This window comes from Somniosus microcephalus, chromosome 8 (assembly GCF_052327205.1).
Source record: "Somniosus microcephalus isolate GS21.2 chromosome 8, FLI_Smic_1.0, whole genome shotgun sequence".
NCBI classification, from domain to species: Eukaryota; Metazoa; Chordata; class Chondrichthyes; order Squaliformes; family Somniosidae; genus Somniosus; species Somniosus microcephalus.
This window is the reverse complement of record NC_140994.1, coordinates 63,416,239-63,442,890: the sequence shown is the minus strand read 5'-3', so window position 1 is coordinate 63,442,890 and position 26,652 is coordinate 63,416,239. Positions and strand designations below refer to the sequence as shown.

Below are 26,652 nucleotides of genomic sequence, written 5' to 3'. Positions count from 1 at the left end.
TCAGAACCAGTAGCAGTGGAAACCAATGAACTACCCGTTGAAAAGGGGCCAGAATCGCCTCCGCACCAAGAACAAGAACCTCAGGAAAGGCGCTATCCCAAAAGGACCAGGAAGCTGCCCCAAAGACTGAATCTATAAATGGACTATTGTTGTTTAATGTACATGTTAAAGTGTTAATTGTTATTTGAATATTAGGGGTACTACTAATCTAAAAGGGGAGGAATTGTAGTGTATGTACCTTTAAGACAGAACTACTTTTACAGCTCCTGTATACTGTAGTACCGGCAGTCACCACACCTGTATATAAGCCTTGCACATGCCTCTGTACCCCCAGTCTTGAGACTACCCTCCTCCAGTAAATACCTGTTGATTGTTAAGTTACAGCATCCGTGTGGTTATTGAAAAACATCATACTCTCAGAATCACGGATCTAACAGTAATGGGACAAGTAAAGAAACAAAAGATGGGCCTCCTGCCTTTCACCACATCACAGACCTTCCCTTTTGTTCTTTCCTCCTCTCCCCCTTTCCCTGCCTCTACACCTGCTTAAAACCTGTTACATCTCTAACTTTTTCCAGTTCTGACGAAGGGTCATCGACCTGAAACTCTGTTTCGCTCTCCACAGATGCTGCCTGACCTGCTGAGTATTTCCAGCATTTTCTATTTTTAAGAAGATTTCCAACATCTGCAGTATTTTGCTTTAGTTTTTGTTTTTACAAATCCTCTGTTGAGTTATTCACGAGCTGATGTAAAATTTGAAGAGGAATTCGATGCAAAGAAAGCCCAAACTCAGAGAGATCCTTGCTCCTGTGGAACTTTGCTTATCCACCAATTCCCCATATCCTCTGGGGAGGTTCCCTCCCTTGTGACGGATAACCAGAGGTCCACTGTCGTTGCTCAGCTGTTTTGAAGAGGCTACTAGCTTGACGAAGATAACGATGGTGATCTGTGACATACCACTAATAAACAAGGATGTCGTAATAGAAAATAACTATATTGGATATATTAATAATCATGCTACCGCATGCCAAATAGATATTATTTCTCAAATAAATTGAAGCATTGTTGAACTGTACAAAATTAAATACTGATGATCCTGAGTTTTGTTTATGGTTGATGTGTATTTTATGGAGTTCCTTATCTAATGGCAGACACTAGAATCATTTAACTATAGAATATTACAGCACAGAAGGCAGCCATTTGGCTCATCATGTTCTCTCAATATAGCCCTGTATTATCTTCTGTTTGTCTACTTTTCCATTAAAAGATTAAAGGACTAGCAGAGCAGTGAACCTGGTCAGGAACACAGAGGAGAGCTGGTAACTGATTGGTTGATAAAGGTCAAGGTCACATCGTTTTTTTTGGCTCTTCAAGTTAGGGGCCGGGGTTAAATAGCTGGCTAGGAATTAAGCAGAAACTTGGAAATTAGTAACAGTAAATACTATCTTAAATTAGTAACTGTTTTATTATATTAATAACTTGATTCAGATACATCTTAGTCTTAAGTTTCTGTAAGTTAGTTAATAGTCTTTTAAGTAAAGGCATGGCAGGGCAGCTCAGTCCCGTGGAATGCACATCCTGTGCCATGTGGGAAATCCAGGATGCTTTCCTGGACAACCACGTGTGCAGGAAGTGTCATCAGCTGGAGGAGCTCGAGCTCTGGGCTTCAGAGCTTGAGCAGCAGCTGGCATCACTGCGGCGCATCCGTGAGGCCGAGAGCTTCGTGGGTAGCACGTTTCAGGAGGTGGTCACCCCACAGTGTAAGGGAGTGTGCAGGCAGAGAGGGAATGGGTGACCGCCAGACAGAAAAGGAGGACCAGGCAGGTAGTGCAGGAATCCCCTGAGAGCATCTCGCTCTCCAACAATTATTCTGTTCTGAGTACTAGTGGGGGCGATGGTTGCTCTGGGGTGTACAGCCAGAGCCAAGTCCGCGGCACCATGGGTGGCTCAGCTGCACAGGGGGGTGGGGGGGGGTGCGGGGGAGGAAGAAGAGCGGAAGAGCAATAGTGATAGGGGATTCGATAGTGAGGGGAGCAGACAAGCGTTTCTGCGGCTGCAGTCGTGACTCCAGATGGTATGTTGCCTCCCTGGTGCCAGGGTCAAGGATGTCACTGAGCGGCTGCAGAACATTCCGAGGGGGGAGGGTGAAGGGTGAACAGCTAGTGGTCCATATCGGTACCAACGACATAGGCAGAAAGAGGGATGAGGTCCTGCAGGCAGATTTTAGAGAGCTAGGAAAGAGATTAAAAAGCAGGACCTCAAAAGGTAGTAATCTCCGGATTACTCCCGGTGCCACGTGCTCTTGAATATAGAAATAGGAGGATAGAGCAGATGAATGCGTGGCTGGATGGTACAGGAGGGAGGGCTTCAGATTCCTGGGGCATTGGGACCTCAACAGGGCCAGAATCAATATCCTCGCGGGGAGGTTTGCTAGTGTTGTTGGGGAGGATTTAAACTAATTTAGCAGGGGGATGGGCACCAGGATGTAACCTTAGAAAGGGGAAATAATTGCTCAAAGGATTGGGAGAGGCAGAGAGCACTAAAGTAAGAAATAGTAAGGTATTAGGTGGGGTCCAACTAAGAAAGAATACAGGATGGTCTAAGATGGGTTTACAGTGTATGTATGTGAACGCACGAAGCGTATTAAACAAGGTAAGTGAGCTGCAGGCACAAAAAGCCACATGGGAATATGATGTTGTGGCAATAACTGAGACCTGGCTCAAAAAAGGGCAGGATTGGGTATTAAATATTCCTGGTTATAAAGTGTTCAGGAAAGATAGGAGGTGGTGTGACAGTATTGGTTAAGGAGAGTGTTACAGTGCTGGAGAAGGAGAATGTCCTGGAGGGGTCAAGGACAGAATCTATATGGTTAGAGTTAAGAAATAATAGAGGTGCCATTACACTACTAGGTGTATTCTACATACCACCAAATAGTGGGAAAGATATGGAGGAGCAAATTTGCAGGGAAATTACAGAGAGATGCAAGAACTGTGGAATAGTAATAATGGGGGATTTTAACTATCCTAATATAAACTGGGATTGTAATAGTGTAAAGGGCAGAGAAGGGGAAGAACTTCTGAAGTGTGTTCAGGAGAACTTTCTTGATCAGTATGTTTCCGGCCCAACGAGGAAGGAGGCATTGCTGGATCTAGTTCTGGGGAATGAGGTAGGTCAAGTGGAGCAAGTGTCAGTAAGTGAACATTTAGGGAACAGTGATCATATCATAAGATTTAGATTAGCCATGGAAAAGGACAGGGAGCAATCTAGAGTAAGAATGTTTAACTGGGGGAAGGCCAATTTCAGTGGGATGAGAACGGATCTGGCCCAGGTAAATTGGAATCAAAGATTGACAGGCAAAACTGTAGTGGAACAATGGGCTGCCTTTAAAGAGGAAATAGTTCAGGTACAGTCAAGGTACATTCCCATGAGGGGGAAAGGCAGGGCAACTAAAGTCAGAGCTCCCTGGATGATGAAACAGATAGCCAATATGATGAAGCAGAAAAAGAGCGCATATGGCAGATGTCAGGTTGCAAATACATCTGAGAATCAGGCTATACACAGAAAGGTCAGAGGAGAAGTGAAAAAGAAAATAAGAGGGTCAAAGAGAGGGTATGAGAATAGACTGGCAGCCAACATAAAAGGTAATCCAAAAGTCTTCTGTCGGCATACAAATAGTAAAAGGGTAGTAAGAGAAGGAGTGGGGCCGATTAGGGACCAAAAAGGAGACCTATGCATGGAGGCAGAGGGTATGGCTGAGGTACTAAACGAGTACTTTGCATCTGTCTTCACCAAGGAAGAGGATGCTGCCATAAACATGGTGAAGGAGAAGGTAGTGGAGACACTTGAGAGTATAAAAATTGATCAAGAGGTATTAGAAAGGCTGGCTGTACTTAAAGTAGATAAGTCACCAGGAGCAGATGGGATGTATCAGAGGGTGCTGAGCGAACTGAGTCTGGAAATCGCAGAGGTACTGGCCATAATATTCCAATCCTCTATAGATACGGGGGGGGGGGGTGGTGCCAGAGGACTGGAGAATTGCAAATGTTACACCATTGTTCAAAAAAGGGTGTAAAGATAAACCCAGCAACTACAGGCCAGTCAGTTTAACCTTGGTAGTGGGGAAGCTTTTAGAAACAGTAATCAGGGACAAAATTAACAGTCACTTGGATAGGTGTGAATTAATTAAGGAAAGCCAGCACGGATTTGTTAAAGGCAAATTGTGTTTAACCAACTTGATCGAGTTTTTTGATGAGGTAATAGAAAGGGTGGATGAGGGTAATGCGATTAACATGGTGTACATGGATTTCCAAAAGGCATTCGACAAAGTGCCATATAATAGGCTTGCCAGCAAAGTTGAGGCCCATGGAATAAAAGGGAAAGTGGCAGCATGGACACGAAATTGGCTAAGTGACAGGAAACAGAGTAGTGGTGAACGGTTGTTTTTCGGACTGGAGGAAGGTACGCAGTGGTGTTCACCAGGGGTCGGTACTAGGACCACTGCTTTTCTTGATATATGTACGTACGTATGACTTGGACTTGGGTGTACAGGCACAATTTCAAAATTTGCAGATGACACAAAACTTGGAAGTATAGTGAACAGTGAGGAGGAGAGTGATAGATTTCAGGAAGACATAGAGAGGCTGGTGAAATGGGTGGACACGTGGCAGATGAAATTTAACGCAGAAAAGTGTGAAGTGATACATTTTGGTAGGAAGAATGAGAGGACATATAAGCTAAATGGTACAATCCTAATGCGGGTGCACGAACAGAGAGACCTGGGGGTATATGTGCACAAATCATTGAAGGTGGCAGGGCAGGTTGAGAAAGCTGTTAAAAAGGCTTACGGGATCCTGGGCTTCATAAATAGAGGTATAGAGTACAAAAGTGTGGAAATTATGATGAACCATTTTTAAAACACTGGTTCGGCCCCAACTGGAGTATTGTGTCCAATTCTGGGCACCATACTTTAGGAAGGATGTGAAGGCCTTAGAGAAGGTGCCGAAAATATTTATGAGAACGATTCCAGGGATGAGGGATTTCAGTTACGTTGATAGACTGGAGAAGCTGGGGTTGTTCTCCTTGGAGCAGAGAAGATTGAGAGGAGATTTGATAGAGGTGTTCAAAATCATGAGGGGCCTGGACAGAGTAGATAGAGAGAAACTGTTCCCATTGGCAGAAAGATCGAGAACCAGAGGACACAGATTTAAGGTGATTGGCAAAAGAACCAAAGGCGACGTAGGAAAAACTTTGTTTACACAGCGAGCGGTTAAGATCTGGAATGCACTGCCTGAAAGGGTGATGGAGGCAGATTCAATCACGGCTTTCAAAAGGGAATTGGATAAGTACCTGAAAGAAAAAAATTGCAGGGCTATGTGGAAAGGACAGGGGAGCGGGACTAGCTGAGAGTTGGCACGGGCTCAATGGGCCGAATGGCCTTCTTCCGTGCTGTAACCATTCTATGTAACCATTCTATGATATGACCTCTGCCTTAACTATTCCCTGTGGCAAAGAATTCCATACTTCAATAATCCTCAGCATTAAGAAATTTCTCCCAACCTCTTATCGCATTTCGTGACTTAAATTGCTGACCCTTCAAACAAAGGGTATAGTCTTTCCTATTCAGCCTATCAAAACCCTTCATAATTTTCAAAATATCAATTTAAATCTTCTCTTGGCCTTGGCTGCCCCAGTGTAAATAGCTCAAGTATCTCACGTCTCTCCTCATAATGCTAGCCTCTCATCCTTGGTATCACTTACAGAGTGAATAATGAATTACATTAGCAAGTAAATAATGGCTTTGCAACACATTGGTTTTAAATTGTTTTGGCTTTCTCCACAGTTTTTAAAGTTGGCTTTTCACATGAACCGTTCAATCTTTCCTGTTATAATAAGTGTTGTATTAATAGTCAGGAAAGTGTGAGAGAATATCAGCGATCATTTATTTTCTCTTACCCAGGCTTGGCCTTGCTGACAGTTGACAGGACTGGAGAGGAGGCAGGCCTCACTGGAGTGGGTGTTGGAGGGCCTAACGTGGTGGAGCATGGGGTGGTGAGGGAACGGGCTCTGGTCGGGAGCGTACAGGAGCCAGGAGAACCCATTGTGATGCTCAAATCTAAAAAGGCATTGAAAGGATAAACGTGTCAAATAAATTAAATAGGTAGCACTTAATTCATTGTTTTGTAGTTCACGTCATATGCTCTCTTCAAGTTCGAAGGTTAAATATTTAAAAATATGACAAACTGTGGGGACCATGATAGCATTTCTTCATTCTCTAAACCAGCAAAAAATAATGCCATTGTTAAAAGCAGAAAACAGAAGAACTTTGACTCTAAGAACATCGATCTAACATTACAATTTAACATTACAAACGTTGCAATCAAACGCTGCAATCCTACACTAAATCATATTACTCACTTTTGACCAGCAGCAGCACAGGAACCATTGTGCTCCACAGATCATTCATAACTGCCAATCCTACACTATTTGACCAGCTTCTTTTTAAAGGGCTTGATTAAAATAGTTTTAATTCCTATTGACGGGAACTAATTCCACATCCATCAGTGCCTCCACATAACACTATACCCAGGAGACAAGGAAAACAGTTGAGCCCAATGCACAGAGTTTAAAGTGTAAGGTGGGGAGTGGACCAGCTGAGTTGGAAACAAGGTGACCAGAGAACTGCACAGGATCTGATGGAAATGGAGATTGAGGACTTTGATCTATTGGCAGCAGAAAAAAGCAAGTCTGAACTTTAGGAGACAGAAAATTGATGAAAGGATTAAAGTAAAGTACAGCAGCAATTATCACTGTGCAGAAGTAATTGATTTCTCATTAGACTGAATGCATATAATAGTAAGAGCCTTTAGCTCTGCATTCCCATTGGCCTGTTCTATAGTGGTAGGTTTCATGCAGTGGAGAACTCTTCTTCACCCTCCCACTCCAGTCTGCCAGCACACAGACATGCAATCCACACACAGCAAACCCATGGTAAATCAACAGGCACAGTTCAGTGAGACTAGGGTGGCTCAATGCATTAAATAGTCCGGTGTACCGAGTAAGAGGCAGAGCACAGTGATTACTTGACAGCTGTGATGGTTAGCAGCATCCACTCCAGCTGAGCGGGTCAAGGAATCTCCCCTGTGCAACACTGATTCCTCCCCTGTTTAATATGTTAATTCACATGATCCACACAAGGGGTACAGTAACATAGTGGTTATGTTACTGGACTAGTAATCCAGAGGCCTGGACTAATGAACGTGAGTTCAAATCCTAACATCAGTTAATTAAATTAATCTGGACTAAAAAGCTAGTGTCAGTAATGGTGACCATGAAACTATCGGATTGTCGTAAAAACCCATCTGGTTCACGAATGTCCTTTAGGGAAGAAAATCTGCCGTCCTTACCTGGTCTAGCCTATATGTGACTCCAGACCCACAGCAATGTGCTTGACTCTTAACTGCCCTCTGGCCTAGCAAGCCACTCAGTTGTAACAAACCACTGCAAAGAAGTATCAGGGACTGCAGCGGTTCAAGAGGGCAGCTCACCACCACCTTCTCAGGGGCAATGAGGGATGGGCAATAAATGCTGGCCTTGCCAGCAACGCCCAGGAACAAATAAAAAAAATCCCTACCCTGTTTAATATGTTAATGTGAATCTTTGATCCTTCCCCTGTTAAAAAGTGTAAGCAGCAATTTTTAAATGAAAAAAGCACAGGTTTAGGAGAACAGCATTTTCTGTTATTATTTAAGATTTCCAGCATCTGCAGTATTTTCTTTTTGTATTAGGAGAACAGCACTTAATCTATGAGCTTACAGATTCTGATGAGGAGGAAGGTACACAGAGAATAACAGCTGATGCAGAGAATACAGCAAAATGGGAAAGAGAGACCTGGAACAGCCAATCAGCCAACCATAGACACCCTGCCACAGCCAGCCAACCACAGCCCTCCTGCCACAGGTAGCCAACCACAACCCCCCTGCCATAACAAGGCAACCACAGCCCTCCTGCCACAGGTAGCCAACCACAAACCCCCTGCCATAACAAGCCAACCACAGCCCTCCTGCCACAGGTAGCCAACCACAACCCCCCTGGCACAGCCAGCCAACCACAGCCCTCCTGCCACAGGTAGCCAACCACAACCTCCCTGCCATAACAAGCCAACCACAGCCCTCCTGCCACAGGTAGCCAACCACAACCCCCCTGGCACAGCCAGCCAACCACAGCCCTCCTGCCACAGGTAGCCAACCACAACCTCCCTGCCATAACAAGCCAACCACAGCCCTCCTGCCACAGGTAGCCAACCACAAACCCCCTGGCACAGCCAGCCAACCACAGCCCTCCTGCCACAGGTAGCCAACCACAACCTCCCTGCCATAACAAGCTAACCACAGCAGCCACCACCCCCCCCCTACACATCAGCCATAACCAACCAGCCAACTACAGCCACTTCTTTGCTGAATAATATGTTGTGGTGTGGAGATGCCGGAGTTGGACTGGGGTGGACAAATGTAAGAAGTCACACAACACCAGGTTATAATCCAACAGCTTTATTTGAAATCACAAGCTTTCGGAGCGCTGCTCCTTCTTCAGGTGAAGTGGAGAAATAATATGTTAACATTTGCTATCCTCCAATCACAGGCACAGCTCTATTTTTTACAGCGTTTCTTAAAATATTAACTATAGCTTTCTCACTGATTTTATAAATTATTCTGGGCTAGATCAGGTCCATAAGTCCTGTAGATATTAAGAGCAGAAATTTGTTACCTGATTCTTCTTGTTCATCAAAGTCCACGGGATCAGATCCACTCCTGCTTCGAGATTCTTTGCAGCTTCGGGTCTTGCGTGCGCTGGTTTCCTCATCAGTGATGTCCCCACTGTCTCCCTGCGCAGAACAAGTTGTAAGGTTTTCAGTTAGAGTTGATCTGTCCTTGACCAGAATCACACCGAGCGGTGACTTCGGGCAGTGCCATCTCTTACCCTGATAAGCGATTTCTTTATCTTTTTGGCCGTGCTCATTCCCAGTGTGTTGTTGCGCTGCAGGCTCGATTTTTCAGTGTTTCTGTTCAAAGTCGCTGTGGTTGTGTTTCTCGTGATCCATCGTCTGCCTCCGAAGAGCTCAATAACCTGAGCCAGCGTTGGCCCTTCAAACTTGCCTTCCTCCTACATGGAACAATTACATAGAATGACATAGAATTTTACAGCACAGAAACAGGCCATTCGGCCCAACAGGTCTATGCTGGCGTTTAAGCTCCACACTTGCCTCCTTCCACCTTACTTCATCAAACCCTAACGTCATATCCTTCTATTCCTTTTTCCCTCATGTATTTATCTAGCTTCCCCTTAATCTTCAATTTTCACATGTTATATACTTGGTGGTTCCTACAGGTAAAGGCTAACCACAAGTAACCAAGAAAATTAAGGCTTTATTCTTAATCCCACCTCTCTGCTGACACTCTCACACAGAGTTAAAGTTAACTTTCCTGATCAGGTCTTCTTTACCCAGTGGCAGAACAGTTACTGTGACATTTTTATTGATTTCAAGTAAAATTCCATATTAATTCAAACAAATGAATAGCAAGTTTCAAGACAGGTTAGCTCCAATACCTTTTAGTAGATTTATCTATATAATTTTTCTATAAATCCAAGCCTGATAGTTAAAACTATTTTTTATCTCTCCTGCTATTTTACAGATCTTTCAGTGAATTGCACATGACGTCACCCCTACATGACGAGGAGTAGGATTTGCAATTCTTGAATTTGCAGAAAAATTGTTGTAAAAGTAAATGCTGTGTTGGGTTTAGGTTAGAAGACTAAACATTTAGATTACCACAGCCGTCATAATACTTCTGTCCTTCCATGATTGAGTCTAGTATAATTATCTCCCCCTTAAAATATATTAAAAAGAGACTCGTCTTATTTTCAAAAAGGAGCTTAAAATTAAAATGATGAGTGGATCTGGAAAACAAAACCCCACACATAGCTCATTTCAATAGTGTGTGCAGCTGGGCTCCCATTATTTATGATATTTACTCAAGTCTTTAACGATTACAGCGCCATCATATTGGGCTCCTCCTCAGAACTGGCAGTGTAATTGTAACACTCAGTCCCTATTATAAACACATCAAATGATGTAGGCGGACAGCTGAAACTCTGGACGAAGCACCAGAGAAACTCTGGGACCTGGGCTCAGTTCCAACCCAGACTGTTGGAATGAAAGTCTGCTCCGATTGCTTGGTCTATATTTTCCTACGTGAAATATTGACATTTCAAAGACTATCTTTCTCAAGGACTTGGCCTAGCTAGTCTGGGTAGTCTCAATCCAGTTCCATGGACGTGGACCTACGGCAGCACAGAACTGCCATGAATTGAGATTCTCAGAGACCAGAGGTTGGTTGGTGTGGGGAATGGGCAAAGTGTCTCACAGGTGCTGTAAAGGCTGCTCTTGTGAGGCTGGCACTGAAGCACCTTGTTGAGACAGAGCAGAGCAGGCTTTATTCTACATCAGGCAGCGTTTGATGCTAACACTAGGTGCCCAAAATGGGAAGAGTTACATGCCCCAGCACCATCTCTTACATTGGTAGGCACACACACTTCTTTAAAAGAAAACCCTCTCCTCTCAACAGTAAACTCTTGACTATAATTACATCATTACAATGGGAGGAACAACCCCAAACAAAAATGTGCAAATACACATACATCCTGTCAATATTGGCTTAACAGAAACTTTACTTATCCTGATTAGTATCTTAAATAACTCAGTTAGGTCCACTATATGATGTCTCTTTTTGAAGAGCCTTTTCTTACCAAGTCATTCCTCATAGCTCATTCCTCTAACACCAAGGTGTAGTTTCAGTTCTCTCCTCTGCACTACCTCTAGGGCCTGGATGTTCTGTTATGTCATATCAACCAGAACAGTACCTGGTACTCCAAGTGTGGCCTGACCAGAACACTGCAGCCAATAAGGATTTGAACTCAACTGATTCACTCCCAGATCTCTTTCAACTTCCCCCTTGCCAACTCCTGTCCCACCCATTGAGCACATGCGGCTCCTATTTTGCTTCCAATATACAGTATCTTGCCTTTGACTGTAGTGAACTTAATTTGCTATTGAACAACCCATGTGAAAACCCTATTGCGCTCTCTTTGTAAGATCTTGGCTGCCTCCTCTGGGTTCATTGATCTTCCCTTGTTTGGAGTCATCTGTGAATTTAACTACTTATTATGAGTCATGGGCATTTACATATACCAGAAGCAGGAGAGGTACCAAAATAGATCTCTGAGCCTCCCGACTCAATAGCTCCCCTCATTTTCACCTAGCTGCCTGCCCACCCCTTTATTCTTTCCTCTTAGCTAATTACTAATATGTTATCTTTGTTACCCACTGAGTTTAGTTTGTTAAGGAATATCTCATGCAATACTTTATTAAAAGCCTTTTCAGTTAGTCCCACTGTGGGTTGAAAGCCCAATACTAAGTGCCAGAATTACCAACCCTTCGTCAATTTTATATATGGTCAAATCCCTCTTCTTATCAGTACTTTGTCTCTTCATGCCATAATACGAAGGCTTCTGAGGGTCAAAGGTAAAGGAATGTGAGGGATATTGTGAAGAGTCAGATGTCTCACTCTGTTCAAAAGAACTTCTTTACCTTCTAACTTCTATCACCATGAATAGTCTGTAACACCAATCTCTTGGCCTCAATGAGAGACTGAACATGAATACGTTTAAACTCAACTTTTTTTGTTTGGCGATTAGAGCTTTCTTTTACTTCTTTTTGTACATTAGGACATCACAATATACATAATTAAATTTGAAAACTTGGCAGTAAAGGCAGGTATTTTGGACTCCTAACAGTAAAGTCTAGAATTTTAATGGATGAATGCCTAGTGTGTTTGGCAATATTAATGAACAAATGCTTAGTGTGTTTGTATGATATTCCTTTATCTATTATTTAATGTAGACAGGGTAATGCCAGCATTATACAAATATGCTAAGTGTTTGTCTACTAATGTCGCCAACAGGAATTTCTAAGCCTACATTATTTGATGTTGTTTAGAAAGATTGGGCGCACATGATTGTTGTCCATGTACCTGATATAAGCTGATGTACTGCTTCCTCAGCCACTGCAGTCTCTGGTCGGGAAACCTCTTCATTTTTCTCACAGCCGACATTAGCTCCTGTAATCCATCATGCACCATCTTAGCAGTGTACTTAGGGGCCACAAAGTGCAACAATCGATTATCAGTTGTATGGACCCCATAGAGCAGCGTCACGCAATTGTCCTCCAGGGTCATATGGCACAGCTTGTTTTGAATGCATACAGTATTCAGATCAATTCCTGTATGTCCCATGTAGACAGCTTTCACCGCAGACATGTCCAAGAAACCTTCCACAAGTCCGTTTAGTGCTATGTGCCCATACATCTGGAACTTGCTGTTACAAAGGTCCACGCTATTACCCACTACCATGCTTTTTACCTTGGCGTTGGCCGGGCTGGCTGTAGGTGGTTTTGACCAGGTTAGAGTACAGTTGTCAGGTTGCAGTTTGAGAAAACAGCGTGCCGAAAGGTGAGCCTCCTGATCGTAATGTATGACAGTGGCCCCTTGTAGGAGAAACTGATGGACGTCGGCTCTGATGGACAGTACATACCAAGGAATAAGTTCCGTCTCATGACTGAATGCCTTTTGCTGGTCCTCGGCCCCACTCAGATCACACTCACTGGACAGCTCAAAGGAATCACTTTCCGAATCTGACAGATCTCCAACAATGAACCTGCGCAATGAAGGAGAAGAAAACTGAGAGCTGCACACTGATGTTTTTCCTCCTGTTCCCTTTGCTGCCTCTGATCAAGGCTCTCACCAGCTCCACCGGCTGGGAGTGGGGCCAATGAGCTGTGGACTCCTCCATGGCTTTCAGTACCAGCACTACACCATACTTAGCTTAGAGGAGCCAAGCGCGCAGCATTGGGAGTTGTTCCGCATTCACTTTTCATAGGGCACAGAGGCCACACAGGGTTATTATTTATTAAACAGCACTTCTAGTTTTATAATTAGTTTATATATGAATGCAATGTAAAAATGCAATAGTAGAAAGAAGCAGTGTTAAGTTTTTACTTGAGACCAGTCTGGCTTGGTTTGTCACGTGAGGAGTTATTGTCTCAAATACTAGAGGTGAAGGGAAGCCACGCTGCACATCACCACACTCTCAAATGACAAACAGCAACCTTCGTATTAAATGTCACCTTCAGGACTGAGCAGAACCAATTGCTTAAGGCTGCTGAATCCACCTGACAAATATTGAAACATGAAGCATTTAATCTCAAGCACAATGACATGAAATAATATTTAATTTAATTTTCAATTTTGGACCAGTTTTACTCACACCGTCCATAAATCCTCAGTCTTTCCTGCGCACTCCTGTCATAGCTCTCGCAGGAGTGTGCCAGTAGGGTCTGAAGCTAGGCCAGGACCCGGACATGCTAGGTCCCAGCCTAATGTTGGAAGTCCCTGCTCAGCCTCCACCCACCCCAAACAAGGACATTTGTGCAGAAGGGATGGGCTGGGAGGTGAGGACTTCCAACACCACTGTTGCTGCATTCCCAGCCTTGGAAATGTCAGTGATGGGATCAGCAGGCAAGATGTTCAGGAGAATGAGGCATACCAGCCTCTGGAATAGTGATTGTGGGCCTCCTTCTGGGGGGTCCAGGTCTGGAATACTTTTGAACACTATTTTTCTTTTAGTCAGCAACTGTACTATAATGTCCTAAAGTTATCACCATCAAATATGTATGCCTGGAATTTCTGAGGGGGTTCTCTGGCAGAAGATTGGCAGAACGTCTGGAGAAATGGTGTAAACAGCCCTTTCAACCATCTCTCATAGTTTCTGCCGATCTTGATACCGAAGTTAATAACGGGAGGTCAGGAGAACCCTGTGGAGATTCTCCCCACAAAATGCACATGGATATTTTATCTGATACTTGTATTTCTCTCCAAAATAAATATTAGGAACATAGAAACATTAGGAACAGGAGGAGACTATTCAGCCCCCGGAGCTTACTTTGCCATTCAATTAGATCATGGCTAATCTGTACTACAATTCCATTTTCCTTCCTTAGTTCCAAAATCCTTGATACCTTTACCTAACAAAAATCTATCGATTTCAGTCTTCAAAGCTCTAATTGACCCAGTCTCCACAGTTTTTGGGGGAGAGAATTTCTGATTTCATAAAATGATACAGCACAGAAGAAGGCCATTCGGCCCATCGTGCCCGTGCCGGCTTTCTGAAGGATTTCTACTATCCTTTGTGTGAAAATACCCTTTGTAGCAAAGAAACTGCTGCCAGTGTCAGAAACCAACACCTTTCTGTGTCCTTGTCCAACTCTGCAGGCCTCAGTGCATAACCTGCTTTATGGGTCAATCAGAATGTTCTCTGCTGGTATTCAGCTATTCCCTGTTACAATTGGGCACTCCACACCTGGATCAACAGTTACACCGGTTTGTTATCTGCTTGAGACGCATTAAAGAATAATTATTGCCAGTACATTGAGTCATTTATTTTTTCCACTGCTAATTTTGTTACCACATGTCAGTGCGGCATCGGCAGCGGGTGGAGGCGGAGCAGCGCGGCAGAGCGACTACAAGAGGCCCCAGAGGCTCAGGTAGGCCTCAGTACGGCATTGGCAGCGGGTGGAGGCGGAACAGCGCGGCAGAGCGACTACAAGAGGCCCCAGAGGCTCAGGTAGGCCTCAGTGCGGCATCAGCAGCGGGTGGAGGCGGAGCAGCGCGGCAGAGCGACTACAAGGAGGCCCCAGAGGCTCAGGTAGGCCTCAGTGTGGCATCGGCAGCGGGTGGAGGCGGAGCAGCGCGGCAGAGCGACTACAAGAGGCCCCAGAAGCTCAGGTAGGCTTACCAATCTCCAATCTCAGGCAAGGAGAGAGGTAAAAAGTATTCAAGGTGTGACGTCACCACAAAACAGGTAGGTGATTGGTTGGAGTATTTCTCTCGTTTTAAAACTTTAAGTCTGTGGTTTATAGTTTTTAAGGTTGCTGTGGTGTACCAAGGCCTTTCTGGTGCAGAGTGACTGTTGGTAAACCATTTAACTGGTGTAACTATTTAACTGATTTAATTTAAATCCAATTAATTAAAGGGGATACTAGCATCTAAAATCGGGCAGAGGGTGTCCATAACTAACAATAAAAAATTTAATTAATTACATAGAATGGAGCAGGTGATGTGTTACTGTTGCGAGATGTGGGAGCCGGTGAACCCCATTGAGGCTCACGGTGATTACGTCTGTGACAAGTGTCTGCTGCTACAGGAACTCCAGCTCCGTGTTGATGAGCTGGAGTCTGAGCTTCAGACACTGCGACACATCAGGGAGGGGGAGAAGTACCTGGACTCTGTGTATCAGGAGGTGGTCACACCTATGAAGTTAAGTAATTCAGATGTAGCCCATGGTCAGGGACAGGACGGTGTGACTACGAGTGAGGCAGGTACGGGGATCCAGGAGGTAGAGCTGGAGGAGCCGCAGCCCTTGCTCTTGAGCAACAGGTTCGAGGTTCTTACTCCCTGTGGGGACAGGAGCAGGGACTGCAGGGAGGATGAGCAACCTGGCCACAGCACCGTGGAACAGGGGGCCATTCAAGAGGGGGGAGTAAATAGAAATGTTGTAGTGGTAGGGGATAATATTATTAGGGGGATAGATAGAGTTCTCTGCAGCCGAGAGCGAGAGTCCCGAAGGCTGTGTTGCCTACCCGGTGCCAGGGTTAAGGACATCTCGTCTGGGCTGGAAAGAAACTTGCAGTGGGAGGGGGTGGATCCAGTTGTCGTGGTCCATGTTGGTACAAACGACATAGATAGGACTAGGAAGCCGGATCTGTTAAAGGAGTATGAGCAGCTAGGGGTCAAATTAAAAAACAGAACCTCAAGGGTAATAATCTCTGGATTATTACCTGAGCCACGAGCAAATTTGGCTAGGACAAATAAAATTAGAGAGTTAAATGCGTGGCTCAAAGGCTGGTGTGGGAGAAATGGGTTTTGCTTCCTGGGACACTGGCACCAGTACTGGGGCAGGAGGGAGCTGTTCCATTGGGACGGGCTTCACTTGGCCAGTGCTGGGACTAGAGTCCTGGCGGATCATATAACTAGGGCTGTAGAGAGGGCTTTAAACTAACTAGTGGGGGGGAGGTTCCTAGAGAGCAAATAATAAAAATGACAACAGAGAAGGTCATAGACTTAGGTAGCAGTGGGGAAATTAAAAACCAGAGCGTGTCAGGAAGGGGCAGAAGGTATGGAGTAAAAGGTAAAGTAATAAAAAGGGCAAAAGCAGGAACTAAGTGTCACAAAACATATTTGAAAGTTCTCTATCTGAATGCACGTAGCATTCGTAACAAAATAGACGAGTTAATGGCACAAATAACTACATATGGGTATGATCTTGTGGCCATTACAGAAACATGGCTGCAGGGTGACAATGCCTGGGAATTAAACATACCAGGTTATTTAACGATCAGGAAGGACAGGCAGGAAGGAAGGGGCGGTGGGGTGGCTATGTTAATAAAGGAAGGAATCACTGTAATACAGAGAAATGATATTGGGTCAAAAGATCAGGATAATGAAACAGTTTGGGTGGAGGTAAGGAATAATAAGGGGAAAAAAACACTAGTGGGCGTAGTCTATAGGCCTCCGAACAGTTGCAACTCTGTTGGACGGAGTATCAATCAGGAAATAGTTGAGGCTTGTAATAAGGGAGCATCTATAATTATGGGGGATTTTAACTATCATATTAATTGGACAAATCAAATTGGGCAGGGCTGCCTTGAGGATGAGTTCATTGAGTGTATTAGGGATGGGTTTCTTGAGCAGTATGTAACTGAACCGACCAGGGGGCAAGCAACCTTAGATCTGGTCCTGTGTAACGAGACAGGATTAATTAAAAATGTCCTAGTAAAGGATCCCCTTGGAATGAGTGACCATAACATGATTGAATTCCATATTCAATTAGAGGGTGAGAAGGTTGGATCTCAAACAAGCGTGCTAAGCTTGAATAAAGGAGACTATGAAGGTATGAGAGCGGAATTGAGTAGAGTGGATTGGGAAAATAGATTAAAGGGTAAGACGATACATGATCAGTGGTGTACATTTAAGGAGTTATTTTACAACTTCCAAAAAATATATATTCCACTGAGAAGAAAAGGGTGTAAAAGAAAAGACAGCCATCCGTGGCTAAGTAAAGAAATTAAGGATAGTATTCGACTAAAAACAAGGGCATATAAGGTAGCCAAATCTAGTGGGAGGATAGAGGATTGGGAAAACTTTAAAAGACAGCAAAAAATAACAAAAAGATTGATTAAGAAAGGGAAGATAGATTATGAAAGTAAATTAGCAAAAAATATAAAAACAGATAGTAAGAGTTTTTATAGTTATATAAAAAGAAAAAGGGTGGCTAAAGTAAATGTTGGTCCCTTAGAGGATGAGACCGGGAAATTAATGGTGGGAAGTATGGAGATGGCAAAAACACTGAATGAATATTTTGTATCAGTCTTTACAGTAGAAGACACTAAGAATATCCCAACACTGGACAAACAGGAGGCTAAAGGGGGGGAGGAGCTAAACACGATCAAAATCACTAAGGAAGTGGTACTCGGTAAAATAATGGGACTCAAGGCGGATAAATCACCTGGACCTGATGGCTTACATCCTAGGGTCTTGAGGGAAGTGGCGGTAGGGATTGTGGATGCATTGGTAATAATTTTCCAAAACTCCCTGGACTCAGCAAAGGTCCCGGCAGACTGGAAAACTGCTAATGCAATGCCCTTATTTAAAAAGGGCAGTAGACAGAAGGCTGGAAACTATAGACCGGTTAGCCTAACATCTGTGGTAGGTAAAATATTGGAGTCCATTATTAAGGAGACAGTAACAGGACATTTGGATAATCATAATTTAATAGGACAAAGTCAGCATGGTTTTATGAAGGGGAAGTCATGTTTGACAAATTTGCTGGAGTTCTTTGAGGAAGTAACATATAGGGTGGATAAAGGGGAACCAGTGGACGTAGTGTATTTAGACTTCCATTTGACAAGGTGCCACAGAAAAGATTATTGCTTAAGATAAAAAATCACGGGATTGGGGGTAATATTCTGGCATGGATAGAGGATTGGCTATCTAACAGAAGGCAGAGAGTTGGGATAAATGGTTCATTCTCGGACTGGCAATCAGTAACTAGTGGTGTTCCACAGGGGTCAGTGCTGGGTCCCCAACTCTTTACAATCTATATTAACGATTTGGAGGAGGGGACCGAGTGTAACATATCAAAGTTTGCAGATGATACTAAGATGGGAGGGAAAGTAGTGAGTGAGGAGGACATAAAAAACCTGCAAAGGGACATAGACAGGCTAAGTAAGTGGGCAGAGATTTGGCAGATGGAATACAATACTGGAAAGTGTGAGTTTTTGCACTTTGGCAGGAAAAAGCGTAGAGCAAGTTATTATCTTAATGGCAAGAAACTGGAAAGTACTGAAGTACAAAGGGATCTGGGGGTCCTGGTGCACGAAACTCAAAAGGTTAGTATGCAGGTGCAGCGAATGATTAAGAAGGCCAATGGAATGTTGGCTTTCATTGCTAGGGGGATAGAATATAAAAATAGGGAGGTATTGCCTCAGTTGTACAGGGTATTGGTGAGACCGCACCTGGAATACTGCATACAGTTTTGGTGTCCATACTTAAGAAAAGACATACTTGCTCTCGAGTCAGTACAAAGAAGGTTCACTCGGTTAATCCCGGGGATGAGGGGATGGACATATGAGGAGAGGTTGAGTAGATTGGGACTCTACTCATTGGAGTTCAGAAGAATGAGAGGCGATCTTATTGAAACATATAAGATTGTGAAGGGGTTGGATCGGGTGGATGCGGGGAGGATGTTCCCGATGATGGGTGAAACTAGAACTAGGGGGCATAGTCTTAGAATAAGGGGCTGCTCTTTCAAAACTGAGATGAGGAGGAACTACTTCACTCAGAGGGTGGTAGATCCATGGAATATGCTGCCCCAAAAAGCTGTAGAAGCTACATCATTACATAAATTTAAAACAGAAATAGACAGTTTCCTAGAAGTAAAGGGAATTAAGGGCTACGGGGAGCGGGCAGGAATTTGGACATGAGTCTAGGTTCGGATCGGTCATGGCCCTGTGGGTAGCGGAGCGGGCCCAGGGGCCGTGTAGCCTGATCCTGCTCCTATTTTGTGTGTCTAATTCTGTTAGATTCAGGAGATGGTTCTGTGATAGTAGATTGGCGGTTAGGATCAGATCAGCCATGATCTTATTGAATAGCGGAGCAGGCTCGAGGGGCCGATTGGCCTACTCCTGCTCCTATTTCTTATGTTCTTATGTTCACTAATTTTGATTAAAACTGACATGTTTCCTATTTAGGAACACTTGCCTCTCCTGTGACTCTAACTTGTATTGTGCAATAATTCTCAATGCAACAGAATAGCTTCTAAACCCAAATTAGAAAGAAACCACAGAGCTGAATGTAGTTGAAATCCCATTGTACATTCAAGCCTCAGTTTTAACTTGAGGCATGAGTGCGATGTGCAGCGTCCGGGCAAGCGGGAAGCTTCCGTCCCAGCACCACATGCGGGCTTGGAACGATTTTAGCTCCAGGGCTCATTTCAATGTTGGAGGTGAGGCTCCCGCCCGAATCACTGCCTTGGCGGCAGACACGATTCCAGGAGGCAGAAGCCTGCCGCTGCCCCCCTGCGGGAACGGTTCCTGGCACTCAGGTAAGTGATGATGGGGGGTGTTTGCGGGGGGGGGGGGGGGCACTTGGTCAGTGGAGTGGGGGGGGAACAAAACCTTGGGCCTTTCCTGCCCTGGATTTCCCCTTTTCTCTGACCGGGATGCCCCCCAGATTGCCCCCCACCCCCCATCACCACACCATAGTCCCGGGGACCGTTCCCACGAGACCCCAGTGACGGCCTCCTGCTGCCTGAAACCTGGGAATTAAAATGGTGGCGGGCGAGAGTGCAATGCGAATGGGGAAGTAGGTACTCCGCCCTATTTTAAACCCCTGCACACCCCATTCTCATCGGGCACAGGGGGCGTTAAAATCAAGGCTTCAGCTTGATACCCTTGGGTATGTAAACACCACAAATTCAAATGTCATGGCAGCCGGTTAAACAAGCCTGAAAACATCTACTTCACACACAAATTTGTTAGTTTTTTTTTGTTTGCGGACGATGCAGAAAGGCAGAAGTTCAACTTACAACACTGAAGTTGATTCTGAAGTTTTCTTCACTCTTGTGCTTCAGAAATAAAAGTATGGGAGAAGATAAGGCACAGAAACAGAGGACCACGAGGATTGTGATGAAAAAAGAGTCAGTTAGACAGCTGATGAAGGAAAATAAGTGCCAGCTGAAGGGTTGTTAAATGCAAAATAATCCAATAGACCAAACACCTTCAGAGCTAATATAGTAAAAAAAAATCTCTCAAACATTTGGACAAGTATGTTTTGCATTAACCTCATTGTTGGCTGTCTGGATTCAATTTGTGCCCAGCTGCTCATGATTCCCAATCATCTGGTCAGAGGTATTGGTGAGACATGAAATAATGCTCGTTTAGAATAGTTTAATGCTAATAGCCTTGCAGTGCGGTGCCTTCATAGTCAAAGCATTTATTATATTGTTGGACCCAACTAATTTCTGCTTTCTTGCATAAATCCATGGTGACAGTCAGGAGACAAGATCTGACGTTTTTAAATCTTCTCCCTTCCTCTGTAAAGAAACAAAGACTTGCATTTATATAGCAGATTTCATGACCTCAGGGTGTCCCCAAAGTGCTTTACAGCCAATGAAGTACTTTTTCTTTGTAGTGTGGTCACTGTTGTAATATAGGAAACGCAGCAGCCAAATTGCACACAGCAAGCTCCCACAAACAGGTAATGTTTTTAATGTTGGTCGAGGGATAAATATTGGCCAGGACGTTGGGGAGAACCTGCCTGCTCTTCTTCGAAATAGTGCCGTGAGTTCTTTTACGTCCACCTGAGAAGACAGACGGGGCCGCGGTTTAACGTCTCATCCAAAAGACTGCACCTCCGACAGTGCAGCTGTACTGAACTAGAGTGTCGGCCTAGATTACGTGCTCAAGTTTCTGGTGTGGGGCTTGCACCCACAACCTTCTGACTCCGAGGTGAGAGTGCTACCCACTGAGCCACAGCTGTAGCTCTATCGCTGCATACAGAAAAGAAATGCCCTGATATTTCTCTCCAGAAGCCCAATACAACCATCTCGCAGAGCAACAATATTAAACTTAGGATTTAAGAAGTTAAAAATGTATATAATGTTATATACAAATTTCACTCGACTGTCAAGTGTGCAGGACTCTGTTGGAATAGTTTAATGGCTGACCTTCATTGATGTGTAAAAACTTAATAAACCAAAGCTAAAATTTATTCACCCACCAACCTCTTTTCCTCCCCCCAAAAATGACAAAAATGTCCAATTTTTATAAAAGGAAGGATGCAGACAAGCCTAGATTTGTATTAGTTTAATACTGGCAGTAACCTAGTTATTCTAATGCCAGTGGTAACCCCTCTTGTGTTAACACCAGTGGTAACCCTGTTATTCTTACCCTGGAAGTAATCCTGTTATTTTAAGCAGGTTACCGTCAGCATGACAATAATACCAACTGGGAAAATCCAACTGTGTGTGAATGCTTATTTAAAAAAAATTGAGTTGTAACATTGATGATTTGGGGCCAGAATGTTGTTGGTTTGTACATGCCTAACATAGATGTCCCAGTGCAAGGCTAAGGAGCTACCGCACTTTCGCCTCTGAAGGTTGTGGGTTCAAGTCCTTGAGCACAAAATCTAGGTTGGCACTTCAGTGCTGCACTGTCAGAGGTGCCATTCGGTTAAAACAGGTCCCATTCATCTGCCCTGATAAACATGAAAGACGCTAAAGAACCTAATTACAAAGAGTGACTTAAATGTCCCTACTAATTTATCCCTAAAAAAAAAACCCTGATACAGCGTGTTGGCTTAGATATGAAACAGATTAACTTACAGCTGAAACATATCCGCGTGTTACTAACTTTTCCATACCCTTGCACTAGCACAGAAAGAGGCATCTTTTCCGGTTAGGTTGAGCGACGGATGCACTCCCTCAGACTTTGGACAGCCCATTTGAGAAACTTCCAGAGTTTGCAGAGCAGGCTCCCTACATGACATGCACGCCTACCACTGGAAGCTCGCTCAGTGGGAATGGGGGAAGGCTTGAGGTTTCCTGTGGTACTACAGCTATGTAAAGGGCTGCAGCAGCCATTGAAAGGGAACAAGACCAATGTAGAGGTGAAACTATTTCTGGTTGTCCAAATAATCAGGATGGCAAAAATAAAAAATGGGCACAACTTCCAAGGTGGCAAAAAATGTATGGAAGTAGGAAATGGTAGAGACACCCCGCTCAAAATAAACACCTCACTTCAACAAAATAAAGCTGCACCCTGAAATCAATTTACCATAACGCTACACCTAACATTAACCCTAACCTGTAGCACGGCCCAAACCCAAAGACCAAGTTCCCCAACCCTAACCCAGGAAGGTTTTGTCCTGGCTGCATATTATAAGGCTACCAGAAGCAATTGGAAGCAGAAGGGAGTGGCATAAAGGCTGCCAGGAGTGATGGCAAAGTGGGAGGGAATGGCAGAGTGACGAGGTGGCTCAGCCAGAAAATCTTTGCAGAATTTTGTGAGGTCCAACAGCCAATGAAAATCTTTGAGCAAATGAGACATCAGTACTATAAGCAGCACAATGTGTTACATCAAACTTTTGTATGTTATTGGGTAGGGGAGTTGTTTGATATGGTTGTCTTGTTGAGCTGTGTCTGCAGGAGTATTTCATATACTGCAATGGATAAAATTATAAGTGCCATTCAGAAACTGTTCCAATACTTACTGATATTTGCTTCTGTCTTTGAATGAGTTCTTCCGTGAAGTGCAGCCATCACTGGTACTTTCTTCTCCTTCCTCGCACTCCAGGCTTCTGTTACAGCTTCGAATAGTCTGGAGAATGTTGTTTACTGTGGACTCTTTCTCTGTATTGTTTAGTCCGTCTTTTCCAATCCGTTGCAAAAAATGGTCCTGGCCATTGTAGTCTGCAACAAACTGGAAACATCCATATCCCTTAGTGAGTGTTGGTGGCTGATAACCCAGGTGACAAGTACACAGTAAACCCAGAAGTGACATCTGAGAAAGACTGAATGTCAGCTAAAGACCAAATTCAGTTAGAAATCTCCTTTAGCGCAGGTCAAAGCCCGAGCCTTGTGGAACAACTCCATGTATTTAGGGCAGCCAAAGTGGCTTTTGCCTGTAAACAGTTAATCGCTTTACATTCTACGCTTCAAATGGTCCCTATATAAAATTCACTATGTAAGTTCAGTGGAATCCTATCATCTACACAAAGCTTGAGAAGAAAGTTACAAGTTACCAGTCTTACACAGACTTAACAGGTCAGCTATACTGTTTATTACCACATGTAAGAAGCAAAAAGATATGATAAACAAAAATTAGATCTACCATCCCAATAATATCTCCCTTACCTTTCCACCCAGAAACCTTATATCTGCTAACGCACAAATGTCCCATGTAAGTAATGCAATGGCTGGGTTTTCCAAGAGGTTCGAAGTGTTCCACGAAGTGAGTATGCAAGATTACTCCCCACCCCATTAAATGGACTGAGAAATGCTGATTTTGTAAATAGCATTTTGCATGCAAAGGTAGCATAAATTAAACAATAGAACAAAAAAATAAACACATTGCTTTTTTAAATATTTTATTCATTATCAACTCTGAAATCCATTATTTTCAATTCGAATTGAGAGTCACTTTTGGCTGCTTTGAGTAGAAAAATTAAATAGGTATCATGCATCAGAAAATGTGTGAGGAATTTCTTACTCCACAAGTTTAAATTGCCTCCAGAACCAGTCAGGATAAATTCTACTGCTACATGAAGTAAATTGATCTTCACGCACCATTTGTTTTCATTATCCGTGCACAGGATTCTTACCTCGATGGTGTCATCCTGAGAGTCGCAGCGTGAGTGAAATTTCATCAAAGTGGCTGCACCATCTAGGACATCACACAGCTCCTTCAGGAACACTCCGCAGAAGGGAACCACTTTGCAGCCGGGGATATTCAGTGCACGGCTTACCACTTTCCGGTATTCAGACGACGATTCGTGTTGTGCCATAGCATCTTTCAGGCTTCTCATTGTTTCAATATCAGACTGGTCCATAAATTGCCACATCTTCAGAACCTTCCTAGACCTGCAAGAGAAAGACTACCAAACTGTATCGAGTGATATTTAAAGTACCTTTCATTGATGCTGTGCCCCAAAATGTTGGTGAGTATAAAGGCCAGGACATTTATTCCTCTGGAAAGTTATTGCCACAACTATGAATTAACGCTGGAGGGAGAAAGTAATAATTCACAGTACATCTATGAGGTCAACTCCACAGTCAATAAACAAACTTGTACACGTTCAGTTGATTCAACTTAAGAGAAAGAGGAATCAAAAGAAGTCCTCTGATAGGCTCAATGACAATTTTCCCCAATAGAACATTACCAACAAGGAGGCCACGATGTTGCATATAAGACTGTACTTGGACTAGGATAGGGATGGGCCTGTACATGGACTAAAGTGAGGATGGGCCTGTACTTTGGACTAGGGCAGGGATGGGCCTCTATTTAAACTGGGTGGGATGGGCCTGTATTTGTGTAAAAGGACCATCACTTTTTCCTTGTCACTAAAATGATCAAAGACAGAATTGTGACACCCCAGTCACCATGGTTAATTACCTCATCGAGGGTGAAATTGGTCTTCGGCAATAGTGCAAAACTGGCAACAACCAATGGCCAGCTTGCTTTAAACCCTGCCAGATTCTCTCTTCCATTGACGTCAATCGGCTGCCGATGCATTAGCGCCTGCTTTGCTCTACTGCCATAGACCAATTTAACAGCCATCGGGATAAAAATTCATTTGAGCCTGTTTTGGCACTCAGACTCGGGGCTACGAGACCAGCCTGCATCTGAACCAAGGGCACGAGGTTCAAACAAAATTGGGCCTCGGGCCTCATCAACATGACGGTCAATCTGCAGACATTAGGTGCCTCATTAACATATTAACATAGGCTTAACCCCTGATTTAGGCTTCCGCCTGAGACGCCTATAAAATGGGCCCCATGCAAATTTGGCGCAGGCCGTCCAACTGCTAAACTGGCATGCTTTGTGCCCGAAGAATATACACAATGTCCTAACCCCATCATCTCTTATCTTTTCAAGCTCGGTGGTGTCCTGCACTGAGCCTTGGCCCTTCACATTGGTTCTTCCAAAGAAAACACAACCACATAAAAGCCATGATGTTGGCAATACAATTCCTAAAACCAGGGGAATGTTACAGCACTCAGGGTGTAGGAACTGCACAGTGGAAATGCAGAAAGAGTTCGTTCCTGCAAAATATGTAATACTTGGGTTGGAAATAATGATGGTAAAATTGTTTGGTTGTGAAATCCACTGTCACATAAAACTACTCCTTTTAATATAAAAGTATGGAGTAATCTATTAATTCTCCTAAATTCTTCTTACAATTCCTGTCAAACAACTGGAGCTGGTTTGACCTAACTTATCTAAAGCAATATTTGAGCAAGTGCCAAAGCCCAATTCGTGATCAAAGTGGCTTGTATATAATACGGAAAAATGTATTCTGATCTTAACTTTGAATCTACTCCAGTGAAGGAATGAATCAACAATACCTGAGGCCTGCCAGGAATTCCATCACTGCATTGTAATTACCCATGTTCCAGCAACACTTGGCCACGTGGACCAAGTAAGAGAACACTTCCCTCTTCTCCTCCATGGAGCCGGCAGTCAGGATCAGCCATGTCACCCAGGAGCTCACCTGAAACATGATGGGTTTGCTTTTAGTGAGACACTAAATACCTAAACTGTTTCATCCATTATCAAATCTACCAATCGCACCATTCGTTGCTACAGAAACGCCCACATGAACATGCGCACTTGATCCGTACATTATTCTGGTGACAGCACAGAATTCAACTGGCAATGCCTATTAAACAGAAACTTTAATCTCCTCGGAAAATTTGTGCTCATCAGGGTGTGGAATGATGGTGCTGGGGAATCGAACACTTTGCATTTAGAACACCCATTGTCAACAGGGTCATGTGTAGCCACATAAAATGAAGAGTTAATCTGCCGGTACTCTGCCCACATGAACAGCTCGCACTCCTCCATTTCCCACACCAGCCATTTCCAAATGACATTGCCAATTTAGTGCTGTATCGCTGTGAGCCCCTATGGACTGGGAATTGTGTTGATGTTGTCCAGCCCCCTTCACATAGGCCAGAGACAGAGAAGTTTTCATCTCATCAATCCAGTTCAAATTTAAACTCATGTCCCACAGGTCTAAACCAGTATACTACCCATTGCCCTCCTACTTGAATATTGATTGGGAAATTTACTGTGCAAAGAATAATAGGAGCCCAATTAACATGTAATTGCCATATGTACTGTGGCAATATTATCTGGCTATATGTGGGGAGTGCATTAGTGAACCAGTTGGGTTTTTATGACAGTCCGACAGTTTTATGATCACT

General features: G+C 43.8%; 1 protein-coding gene across 1 annotated transcript in view; it reads right to left on the bottom strand.

Moving 5' to 3' along the window:
* plce1 (phospholipase C, epsilon 1) overlaps positions 1-26,652 on the bottom strand; it is an 819,762-nt gene that overhangs the window by 77,169 nt on the left and 715,941 nt on the right. Inside the window, exons 9-13 of the mRNA XM_085994810.1 lie at positions 20,254-20,292; positions 12,087-12,768; positions 8,977-9,159; positions 8,764-8,881; positions 5,953-6,112 (exon numbers count right to left, since the gene is read on the bottom strand). Of these exons, the coding sequence (XP_085850936.1) occupies positions 5,953-6,112; positions 8,764-8,881; positions 8,977-9,159; positions 12,087-12,768; positions 20,254-20,292 (1,182 nt within the window). The remainder of the gene's footprint in view (positions 1-5,952; positions 6,113-8,763; positions 8,882-8,976; positions 9,160-12,086; positions 12,769-20,253; positions 20,293-26,652) is intronic.